General features: G+C 45.3%; 1 protein-coding gene across 2 annotated transcripts in view; it reads right to left on the bottom strand.

The window, feature by feature from the left end:
• Window positions 1-11707, bottom strand: part of LOC123764539 (monocarboxylate transporter 9) — a 47943-nt gene extending 36236 nt beyond the window's left edge. For both annotated transcript variants that reach the window (XM_045752519.2, XM_069314586.1), the window contains exon 1: window positions 10945-11707. In XM_045752519.2, the coding sequence (XP_045608475.2) occupies window positions 10945-11208 (264 nt within the window). In that variant the 5' untranslated portion in view covers window positions 11209-11707. The remainder of the gene's footprint in view (window positions 1-10944) is intronic.
• Window positions 11708-13120: the final 1413 nt, after the last annotated feature.

Raw genomic sequence — 13120 nt, 5'->3', positions numbered from 1 at the left:
AGAATGAGGTGATTTGATAAAATGCTATGCCCAAGATTACCATCCGAGTGCCGGCGGGGAAGTGGTTCATATAGCCTCGGCTATCACTTCCTTATGTCCGGTCGTGATGGTCAAGCGGATTAAGGCGTCCCTGTACATACCAGTTGTGGGAGTATGGGTTCGAGTCACTTCTGGGGTGTGAGTTTTCAGTTGTATATAGTCCTGGGGACCATTCAGGCTTGTTTGAATATATATATATATATATATATATATATATATATATATATATATATATATATATATATATATATATATAAATATATATATATATAAATATATATATATATATATATATATATAAATATATATATATATATAAATATATATATATATATATATATAAATATATATATATATATATATATATATATAAATATATATATATATATAAATATATATATATATATAAATATATATATATATATATATATATATATATATATATATATATATATATATATATATATATATATATATTGATAGATGGATAGTTAGATAGATGGAGGGTTAGACAGACAGATATACATGGATATCCGAATGAATAGATGGGTATAGGGATGGAAAGATGAATAGATAGATGGATAAATAGATAGATAGAAGGACAGATGAATAGATAGATAGAAGGACAGATGAATAGATAGATAGACTGACGGATATGTGGGTAGATGGAAAAATAGAAGGACAAACCGATGGATAGATGCAAAGTAACTTCAGTACCCCCTACAACACGGTGGAGTTCAGGGAAAACGGCAGAGGAGCAGACGAGAAGCAACCGACTAGCATAGAAACCAACCCGACCTCGACTCAAATCCATTACATCCAACGGTTGACGCCACAGACGCATTCATAAATTTTAATGTGCTTTAATGTGGTTCGAACAAAATTCGTCAGTGAAGCACTTATTCCAGAACTGTTCGAATGTCACCAGTTGTGAGTCGCAGCCCGTCCTCGAAACAAAGATCCAAAAGTGATTCCTTGCACCCGCCAAACCTACTGTTTATGAATGAAAAACGGTTTACACACGACTCAACTGATGTCATTCGAATACTTCCGGAACAAGTGCTTCACTGACGAATTTTGTTCGAACCACAACGCTGTAAATGCTTCACCAACATACTACAAATACAAATAATAGCCAACAGAACCTAAACACCTAACCTAACCTAAATAATGCCTATATATGCACAATATGCTAATATATTATTATATTAATTTATATTTGAGATAATTCCCATTTTGAATGAACAGCATGTACAAATTTATGAATGCGTCTGTGGGGTCGAACGCTGGATGTAATGGACTTGAGTTGAAGACGAGTTGGTGAGCGTGTGTAAACTGTTTTTCATTCATAAACAGGGAGTTTGGAGAGTGCACAGAATCACTTTTGGGTCTTTGCTTGGAGGACGCACTGGTACAACAAGCAGACAAACACGAGACCAGACGCTCTTTTGGACTCCTGGTTTAACCTTGACGGCGAGTAGAAGTCTGGACACCTTCTCCACCTGTGAGCCGTCGCGTCATGTTCTGTTTCGCGATTTTGGATTTGATATTGCCGTTTAACATTTTTATTCAACGATCCATATTATTAATCCATATTATTACAATGGATTACACACACATCACTTTGGGTCACCGGATTGTTGATAGAGTTTGTACGTTTTCTGGCTGGTTCTCCCAGCGGACTGACGGTGTCTGGCGCCGGCTTGGCCTAGAGGAGTTGGGAGGTGGTGGGTCTTGGTGGGCTCCTGGTGTGCCCTCAGATGTGTTGGGCTCCTGATGTGCCTACAGACGTGATGGGCGGCTAGATTCTGCTCTGCCAGGGGGCACTGGATGACTTTTGCGTTTTAGTTGGGGGCCGAGTTTATGGTTTTGCTACCCAGTGTTCTCTGTCTGGGGCAGGGCTGGTGCTTTTCACCCTGAGGGACTCTTGGGGCTCCCTAATCGTCTACCTCTCTGTGCGTTTATTTGCCATGAGGCATATTAGTTTCCATTGGTAAGCATCATTCATTTTGCGATTAGGCTTTGCAATTAGCCTTTTACGGGTACGCCAGGGTGCATCCGATCCCACGATCGTTGTCGCCCCTAAATTTGCAACAACAACAACGACGCTCTCTCGCACCCTCCTTGGGTTTGTACAACTTTAGAATATATATATGTGTGGATCAGAGACTTTCATTTGCTTAAGCAGGAGTTAGCTCAACACACTCTCCTCGCTCATACAATGTTCGATGCGCCAACTATCCTCTCAACGGTTGCCTCCAACACTGGTATACTCCATCAATTTATTGACGACACCTGGCGACCCATTACTGTTTTTTCAGCAAGCTTAACGCCAGCAGAGACAAAATACAGCACATTTGATAGGGAACTTCTTGCTATATATGCAGCCGTTCAGCACTGTGCAATTCAACACTTTAGACATTTTCTCGAGGGTCGTGACCACCACGTCCTCACCGACCACAAACCACTGGCTGATGCCCTGACAGCAAAAGAAAATTCCCACTCGCCGCAAGTTACTTGAGCTACATATCCCAGTTCAAGACTGACATTTGGCACGTGAAAGGACTGAGAATGTCGTCGCCGATGCCCTCTCTCGACCTGGCTTGTTGTTCACTTTTTCCCGAGACGACCCATATTCACTACACAAAAATTGCTAGAGCCCAGTGTTACGGTCCTACTGGGACGCAACCGGGTTCTTTTCTGATGGTAATAGTTGTTTGGGTATCCGGCCCCAAGTTAGTAGAGGCTTTCAAGGGGTGTGTTCCGTAACGCAAGTTAAAACAATGGGGGAAGTACACAAATACACAAGTATTCTAATTTATATGTATATTCCTTTATATATATATATTCATATTCCCACCACCATATGTAAAAAGTCACACACGGAAATTATTACTACACAATTATATACAGCTTCGTCTTCCTCTGAAGACACTAGACACTCGGCGATGCTCACTCTGGGTAGCCCTTCCTGGTCTCCTCCTCCGTGGCCCAGAACCCACGATGAATCCACCCTGGCCACAGGCCAGCCAAATCACAATCCCACTGGGTGCCCCGTCGTGATGGCCTACAGTCCACAGTCCAGCCTGTAGCTGGCAGGTACTAATCAGCTTCGCTGTCAGGCCACTCCACGACTAATACTAGGGTTGCGAGCCCTAGGCAGGAGCCTCGTGTGACTCGCTGGTCACCCTCCTCGGTCGTCACCTCAGTGGGTGGTCTCTTCCACCAGCCAGCCCCGGATACGGTGAATCCCGATACTGCCACTCCTCAGGCAGGCAATCACACACTCAGCAGAGTTCGTCCAGGGGTGGCTCACAGCTTCTACAAAGCAGACTGGTGAAGAGACCTTGGCTGCCTTGGGTATACTGATTCAACGTACCTCACAACCGTCCTAGGTTGACTCTGAAAACAGACACGTCATCAGTACTGGGGACACTACCTGGGACCACTAGGAAACATCACTTACTAGCTTAGACACAAATGTCCACCTCTTTGCTCCATAGATGGCGTTCACTGTCTAAGCGCCACCTCACCAGAGGTCAGCAGCGGCTACTTCGCAAGCTGACTAGGAGAGGAATCCAGCGCCTGTTGCCGGCATATCCTGTCACCACTAGATGGCGTTGTCCATGTTGTGGGGTTTTCGGGAGTGGACTCACAGATGGCGTGGACTTCATGGCTTCGTGCTCAGGCGTGGAATTTGGGTTCGTAACACCCAGTGACATGACCCAGAACTCCTATAAGTGCGCACCTCTTCCTCAGCATTTCGGCTGGTCGACGTACATGTGCTTAATTCCGAGGATACTATCACATGTGACATGTCTCTCATTGGCGTCCTACGGCCATATATTCCAAAGACCCATTGGCAGAGGACCTTCACGGCTCTCCACTCCTTGGCTCACAATGGCATCCTAACTACACTACGCCTCCTGACCAAACGGATGGTATGGCCAGGAATTAACACGGATGTTCGAAGTTGGGTGCACAACTGCCTCCAGTGTCAGCAATCAAAGATACATCGACATCGCAGACGCCTCTTCAGAACTTTCCTTTACCATTCGCCGAATTTAAAGTGGTGCATGTTGATATCGTAAGTCCATTTCCTCGGTCCGGTGGGTACTAATACCTACTTACGTGTGTTTACTGCTTCTCCAGATGGCCTCCAGATGTCACTGACCAGGGTCGACAATTTGAGTCACATTTGTGGAGGGAACTCTTGCAGTTCCTTGGAACCACAAGAGTTCCAAGACAACCAAACACAACAAAGACAAACCAGACACAACCAAACTACGGCCTACCATCCTCAGGCTAACAGGATGGTTGAGCGGTTTCACTGCCAACTGAAGGAGGCTCTAAGGGCACAGCCAGACCTAACTTCATGGATTGATAACCTTCCTTTAGTACTCCTCGGCATCCGTTCGGCAAATAAAGTGGGACAGTGGGATCTCAGCGGCTGACCTTGTATATAATTCCAATCTCCGCCTTCCTGGTGATCTGATCACTCCAACACCATACAATGAGCTGATGGGCATGTCAGCCTTCATGGAGTAGCTTCGGAGGGCGATGTCGCAGATCCGCCCTACGCCGCTTCGTCACCCATCTACACACACTACCTACATACCCCAGGACGTTCTCGGTGCTAGCCATGTACTGCTGAGGGTTGACGCTGTGCTTCGGCTTCTACAGCAGCCATACGAGGGACCCTTCTGGTTGCTGTTGAGAACTCCGAAAACCATTACTATCGGCCTTCGGGGTGCTGAAGTTGTTGCTCCGATCGATCGGGTGAAAGCAGCACATTTCGACGCCATGCCAACAGTGGCGGCCCCAGCTGCTGTTGTAGAGGAGGACTGTTACCCACACCAACAAACTGAATCCTTACCATCAGCAGGCCCTCTGCCTGAAGATGTACCTACTAATTTCTTTCATCTACCGGTACCATCTCCAGATCCGAGCCTTCCAGCGCCTGCTGATGATGTCATGGACGACAGCGATGGCGAAGTCAACATGGAGTGTTGCACTACTCAAAACATGAAGCACCGTGCACCTCCCTTTCCATCTGGACTCTCAGGTACCTCGTTGTCTAGAGAGGTGGGGGGGGGGGTGGAGTACTAAATGTCTTCAGAACCCCCTACAACACGGCGGAGTTCAGAGAAAACGGCAGTGAGGCAACAGACCAGCAGTAGAACAAGCAAACACGAGACCAGACGCTCTCTCACACCCTCCTTGGGTTTGTACAACTGTAAAATATATATGTGTGGATCAGAGACTTGCGTCTGCTTTACCCTAGTCTGGTGTAATTTAGGTCACTAAGGATACAAGGATGGATAGATGGAGAAATAGATGGATAAACAGATGGATGGAAAGATGCATGGTTGGATAGATGGATGGATAGAATAATAGATAGATTGATGGACAGATGGGAGAAAGTTAGACCCGGGCAACACCAGGTACCCCCTCAGTACTAACATTCACTGTGTGGAAGTAGTGAATGTTAGAATTCTCACCCAAATTTGTAGGGAGAATGATCTTGGGTATGGGAAAGACATAGGCTGGTCGGGGGCAACAGAATTCTAGGGTAAACAGCTAGTGTTACATTCTGACCCCCATAACGACTCTTGCCGCTGGCTGCAGTGAACACCTATTAATATTCTAACAACAGCAAAATTAAATTAATTAGTTTGTAGCATAGTTATATAGATCAATATTCAGTGATACTAGGAAAATTAACATAAAATGTCTAATACACGCATTTCTACCAGAGATCTATAAAACTTAAGATAAATACAGCCGCCACCCCTATTGGCGCACCACAAGCCTAAGGCCAACACACCAACACACACATAACTATTACCCTGCAAACTATTACGTTATCTGGCAAACTATTACATTACCCGGCAAACTATTATGTTACCTGATAAACTATTGCGTTATCTGACAAACTATAACGTTATCTGACAAACTATTACGGGACCTGGCAAACTATTATGTTACCTGGCAAACTACTATGGGACCCAGCAAACTATTACGTTACCTGGCAAACTATTACGTTACCTGGCAAACTATTACGTTACCTGGCAAACTATTACGTTACCTGGCAAACTATTATGGGACCCAGCAAACTATTACAGATCCCAGCAAACTATTACAGGACCTGGCAAATTATTACGGGACCCAGCAAACTATTACAGGACCCAGCAAACTATTACAGGACCCAGCAAACTATTACGGGACCCAGCAAACTATTACGGGACCCAGCAAACTATTACAGGACCCAGCAAACTATTACAGGACCCAGCAAATTATTACGGGACCCAGCAAACTATTACAGGACCCAGCAAACTATTACAGGACCCAGCAAACTATTACGGGACCCAGCAAACTATTACAGGACCCAGCAAACTATTACAAGACCTGGCAAACTATTTCGGGACCCAGCAAACTATTACAGGACCCAGCAAACTATTACAGGACCCAGCAAACTATTACAGGACCCAGCAAACTATTACGGGACCCAACAAACTATTACGTTACCTGGCAAACTATTATGGGACCCAGCAAACTATTGCGTTATCCGGCAACGGTTGTCGTCCACTGTCTAACTCAGACAGGGAGGACGTCCAGTCTAGCCCATTAGCGAATCATAGACGGGGAGGCAATATCAGGGTGGCGGTGGGAGCTTCCGATGGCGCTGAACATGACATGACCCTCCCCCCCAGACAGGACCCACCAGGAAGCTTGTTGGAAGGAAACCATGGTGGAATTCCTTGCAGCTACTGCACCCAGGAGGCCAAGAAACTGAATGGGGAGAAGAATTCTTTGATGAAGCAATTACCGACCTGGTCAGTGATATTGGCCATAACGTGGATAGGATCTTTGAGCGTCATGCGTGAGTGGTTACTTCTGCCAAAAGATCTGGTGACCATGCACCACGCCCTCGCGCTGCGCATAGGTGGAGACGTCCATCGATAAATCGTGCCAATCCAACCTCCGACCGAACGAAAAAGGGAGCGAAAAGCACTACATTCTGTATCAGAGCCTGTACGAGAAGAACCGTTCCAAGGCTGCTGCGTGCGTCCTCTCCAGGGACTGAGAGAGGACGCCCTCAGTGGAGGGTTCCACCTCAGTGGAACCCTCCACTGAGGTGGAGCCAGCTCGTCTCTTTACATTCTGGGAGACACTCTTCTCTAGACCCACATCACCGGACCGTCGCCCATTTCGTGACCGTGATCCAGTTAATCAGCAACTAGGGGACCCCATAACATCAGAGGAATTTCTTTTTCATACCAGTCAGGGTGTTTGCAAAATTTTTTAACCTGTTGTTGGTAAACAAATCCCTACCACTACCTTTTCGTAAGAATAAGACAGTACTGATACCAAGAAACCGAATCCAGACACTCCTTCCCACTATCGCCCCATAACCATGTCATCTACGATAGTGAGGCTGTTCCATTAGATTCTGAGCAGCAGACTAACCGAGGCAGTGAGGATTGACAGGCGGCAGAAAGCATTCGTCCCAGTGGGCAGGTGTCTTGAAAACCTGGTGATCCTGGATGCTCTTCTAGCTGAGGCTCGTGTGCTAAAGCACAACTCGCACCTAGATTTTCTGGATATGGAGAAGGCTTTCGATAGCGTCTCCCATCCGGCCATCCAGCGGGCCATGAAATGTAAAGGCATTCTGAAGCCTTTAAGGACATACATCATGTCGTGCTATAAATGGTCCTCAAACGTAATTACCAGCCAAGGGAAGAAGCTGAAGAATTATCCTGATCACTAGGAGGGGTGAAACAGGGTGACCCCCTGTCTCAATTTCTCTTTAACCTAATAATTGATGAGACAATTATTAGGGGCTAAGGACTTGGGGCTAGGGATTTGACTGGGGAGCGAAAAGGTATCAGCCCTGGTATTCACTGATGATCTGGTTGTGGCAGCAGAGACGGCTGCCGGACTACAGAGATTTATAACAAGTATTTGCCACACACTGCGTGACTCGGCCTTAAAGTGAATGCTGCGAAGTGCCGTACGCTAAGCATAGCGATCTATGCTCATCATAAGACTTGGCATGTCCCCACCAGGTGGACATACTATGTTGGGGAAGATGAAATTGATACTATGAGTGTGACGAATGAGTACAAGAATTATAAATACTTATTGGGGCCGAGGGCAGATGCTTATCCTATGGTTCCCCGTTTGAGGACGGACCGACTAACATCACCTAAGCCCCCATCAAACCTCAACAGAGGTTATACCTACTTAAAAACCACCTAATCCCCATGATGAATTCGTGGCTGGCTACAACTGCCTTACGATACCCCTAATGCCTTCTTTCATGCCGACGTAAAGGACAGTGGAGTAGGAATTCCCGACTTTGCTACATCAATCCGCCTACAAAAGAACAAGCGGATCGGGGCATTGGTAGAGTCGGAGGATCCGGTGGCAGTGGCAACGGCACTCCTACTCACATTCCAAGTGTGAATGCATTGATGGATAGACCCGGCAACGGCCGCCGGAACGCCTTCCAACGGAATGACCAAGCGCACTAGAAGCTGGAAAGCAAAACTTAACAGTATGATTGATGGTGCCGGGCTTGCATCTGTTTCTGAGGTTCCTTCCTCACAAGCCCTGTCCAGGTGTCATCCAGTACCCGTCTGCTAAGCGGATCAGATTTTGCTCATGCCATCCAGATTAGGGCAAACGCTGTAGCCACGCCATCTAGAGCAGCAAAGGGTAGACCCGCAACCTGTCCTCTTAAAAAGAACGTCGCTTTTGGCCGTTTACCCGTATGGCCGAATATGGACGTAATTTGAAAATGAAAAAAATTTAAAAATAAATTTGGGATTTTTTTTTCAACAACAGTAAGTTAAGGGTCCTCTGATAGGTTAGGTGGGCAGGAAATTCTCATAAAGTTCAAAACGTTATGAAAAACGTTAATTGAAAGTTCCTCTTCTAAGCTTGCCGAGGAGGGCCGGACGACTCAAACAGAAAACGGAACAGTACGTCACTTTTGTGAGTCGATTTCATTTCAAATTACGTCCAAATTTGGCCATAGCGCGCATACGAGCCAAAAGTGACGTTATTTTTAAGAGGACGGGTTGAGACCCGAGGCTTCTGGTCTCTGCGATGTTTACCAGAAACTAGGGACCCAGGGCCACATATCCATGGCATGTTATAAGACTCACGGAGCTCGGGTGAAACGTCATGACATCACTTGGTTCATAGCTGGCCGCCTGCGGCAGAGGTTTCGAGGTGGAACGTGAGGTCTGTATACCGGATGGAGGGATCTTCTGCAAGCCCGACATCATCGCTTGCAAAGGTGATGAGGCCTTCATGTTAGACACCCAGGTCTCTGCTGATAATTTCCCACTCTCCCGTCCACATCAGAGCAAGTGCGATAAGTACGCAGAGATCCTTCAAAAGGGCAGGGAATATACCGGTAAGCACACATCATTCGCCTCTTCTATAACCCTTAATTAGAGAGGGGGGTGGTGCAAAGAGAGTGCACGTGGACTTTAGAACTTGGGACTCACCAAGAGTGACCTTGAGATTTGCTCTGTGAAAGCCCTCACCTGGACACATTCCATCTACAAAATATGGTCCAAGTCAACATCAAGGGGCAGACAACTTAGTCCCCGGATCACCGTGCACTAGATGCATTAGGGTCAATATAGTCTTGTCTAGGTGAAGGGCAGCCAGGATAGCTGGCAGCTAACTATGTAAGCAGAGTCGTCATCTGGAGTACCACTTCTCCGAATGGTTCCTCACAGGAGGGTGGATGACCTGGCCGGAGCCCATGAGTGGGTATGGCAGCAGCCAGAGGGACCCCATGCGCATATTCCGCTCCGGGGCCTTGCTAGGAGCTTCCGGTTTGAATTGTTTTCCATGTATGTTGCTGTCAAGTCACCAATCCTGCTGCTTAGACAGCTTGTTGTTAAGCCCTCAGCTTTAGTTCTTTTTTTAATTATATACTGTGCACCTCTCTCTTTGTGTGCTGTGTCCCATATAAGTAAAACAAAACAAAATAATTTTCCACTTTACATATTATTATTATTATTATTATTATTATTATTATTATTATTATTATTATTATTATCATCTTAACTCTTGTGGGTTGCGATTGCCATCTAACATTTTTTAGATATTTTAGTTTGTATTTATAGGGAAATACGTATGCTTATTGGTGCCTACTCACCATGCCTAGTGGCTGGGGGGGGGGGATTAGTGCCCTGAAGGTACATAACAACCCTATCCCCCCCCCCCCCCTCGAAGTGGCAAGGGGAGTTAGGGGACAAAACAAAATAACTAGAGCTGCCTCTCCCAGCACACAGAGGTTGACCCACTAACTTCCCACGCACAATGAAAATGGATAACTATTTATTTTGATAACAAACACTCCAAAATATTTTTCATATGAGTGAAAAAAAATGTTTGAATAGATCGATATGAGATCCATAACTCTCAAGTGACCCATAATCGTAAATGACCCAGACCTCATAAGGGACCCATAACTAATACGTGACCCATAACTAATAAGTGACGCATAACTCATAAGTGACCCATAACTCACAAGTGACCCATAACTAATAAGTGACGCATAACTCATAAGTGACCCATAACTCACAAGTGACCCATAACTCACAAGTGACCCATAACTAATAAGTGACGCATAACTCACAAGTGACCCATAACTCACAAGTGACCCATAACTCACAAGTGACCCATAACTCACAAGTGACCCATAACTCACAAGTGACCCATAACTCACAAGTGACCCATAACTCACAAGTGACCCATAACTCACAAGTGACCCATAACTCACAAGTGACCCATAACTCACAAGTGACCCATAACTCACAAGTGACCCATAACTCACGAGTGACCCATAACTCACAAGTGAGCACGACTGGTACTGACCGTAATAAGGAAGGCTCCTCCGGCAACCATCCAGCCCCATCCACCATCGGGCGGCCGGGGGCCTGCCTGCCTGCTGGCCTCCTGCATCTCTAGCACAGATGCCTGCTGCACCTCCTCTCCCTGCTGCACCTCTGCTGACTGCTGCACCTCCTCTGCCTGCTGCACCACCGTTTCCTGCTGAGGTTGGGTTTGCCAGCTGTGCGGGTGACCATTGGTCTTGTCTGACTCGTCTGGTGACAAGTGGGTGTGCTCAGGCGCCATCATGGAGTGTTCTCCCCCTTCGCCAGGCCTACGCTCCTGCTCACAAGGTCTACGATGCTGCTCACAAGGCCTACGCTCCCACTCGCAAGGCCTACGCTCCCACTCGCAAGGCCTACGCTCCCACTCGCAAGGCCTACGCTCCCACTCGCAAGGCCTACGCTCCCACTCGCAAGGCCTACGCTCCCCACTCGCAAGGCCTACGCTCCCACTCAAAAGACCTATGCTCCCGCTCACCAGGCCTATGCTCCCGCTCACCAGGCCTATGCTCCCGCTCAAAAAGCCTACGCTCCTGCTCTCACTCCTCTGCACAACGCTCTATGTATGATCATTTTTGTATTCACTTGGCAGATTCAATAGACTTTGTACATCTTCCTGTCATCATATGCGGACAAGGGTAGGAAGGAGCGCATTAAGGAGAGAAGATTGACAAGGCACAGCTCCACAGAGGAGGTGAGCAAGACAGTCCGGCAGAATCACTACTGCCCTTCTCCCTCTCTCTTAGATATCTTGAGCAAGATTTTATACCCATCAAGGTCATCTCTCTCACCAGATAATCAGCCTTGGACAAGTGTTCTGAGTTACCTATTTATTTTGTCATTATTTCAGTTGTAGTTTTTGGCATTTAGTGGACATTGTCATTTGTTAAGAATATAATTGCATATATATTATCACTACTACTAAGGTTAGAGACAAACTCCTTGTAGATCATTATCCAAATAATAATATTAACTGATGTGCCTGTACTAGACTTCTCCATGTTATCATTAATGAAGGATGATAATGTTGTCTCGCTCCGTGCACGGTTGGCGGGGTGAACACTCAGCAACAGGAAAACTTTTAGCTGTATGACGCTCCCTAGAGTCTAGCGAGCGTCATGAAGCTTAGTGATCTAGCGGCGTGACCACTACACATCTCTTGGAATGTATAAACACTCAATTTTAACAAAATCCTTGAAAATGCTCAAGCAAATGTATATAAAACATAGATTGGACAACATGAATGTTCTGCAAAAAATTGGATATAACACATAAACTTAACATAGGCTATGGAATAAATGGGTGACTTAACATGACGTGATGAATGTGAAGATATAGCCTGTTAAATGTATTAAGAAAGTGTGTAAAGACTAGATGTCGTAATTAGACTCTCCTATAAATTATTTGAAAAGTATGAGGAAATGTAAAATAAGCAAATGTTAATTGGGAGTGTGTTAGGCTAAGATGTGCATAAAATGTTGGATGGATAGTGAACAAGTAAACAAATATATGGGATTAAGGTTAGGTTCGGGATGGTTGGGATAGGTTAGGGTTGTTGGGTTATGTAAGGTTAGGTTAGGGTTGTTTTGTTATGTAAGGGAAGAATGCTTAAACAATGCATAACTAAGAATATTAGAGATTTGGAGTAAGTTAGCGAACTGTGATTTGAGTAAAATTTTGTAAAAGTGCGTAAGTTTGTATATAAGCAGGTGTATGTGCAAGTCTGTGTTGAAAGTTACAAGTTACGTAACTCTCCCTATTTTCCCCCTTTACAACTTGTAATAAAGTTGTTACATCGTGTTGTAACGTTTTTATGATGTATTAGAACATTGTTACAACTTGCTCTATTGGTTATTACAACTTGTTAAACGGTATTAAAACTTGTCGGAATGTTATAGCAATGTCGTAGTTTTGTTGTGTGTTTGGTGGAGTGAGTTTGTATGTGCAAAACTTGTGTTATAAACGTAACTGTATGTGTATTTGAAAGTTTGTGAAATAGTGAATGTGTTTAGTCATGTTACACCAGATTTGAGCCCCACTGGTAAGTTCGGATTGTAACATCAGCTACTGACCCCCTGCTACCAGTGGGACCTTGTTACGAATCAATAATACTTGATTCTGACATTTATCATGATAAAGCATTAATGATACATTTTTCA

Source organism: Procambarus clarkii, chromosome 79 (genome assembly GCF_040958095.1).
Source record: "Procambarus clarkii isolate CNS0578487 chromosome 79, FALCON_Pclarkii_2.0, whole genome shotgun sequence".
In the NCBI taxonomy this organism is placed as follows: domain Eukaryota; kingdom Metazoa; phylum Arthropoda; class Malacostraca; order Decapoda; family Cambaridae; genus Procambarus; species Procambarus clarkii.
Note: the sequence above shows the minus strand (reverse complement) of the source record. Positions and strands in the feature narration are given on the sequence as shown.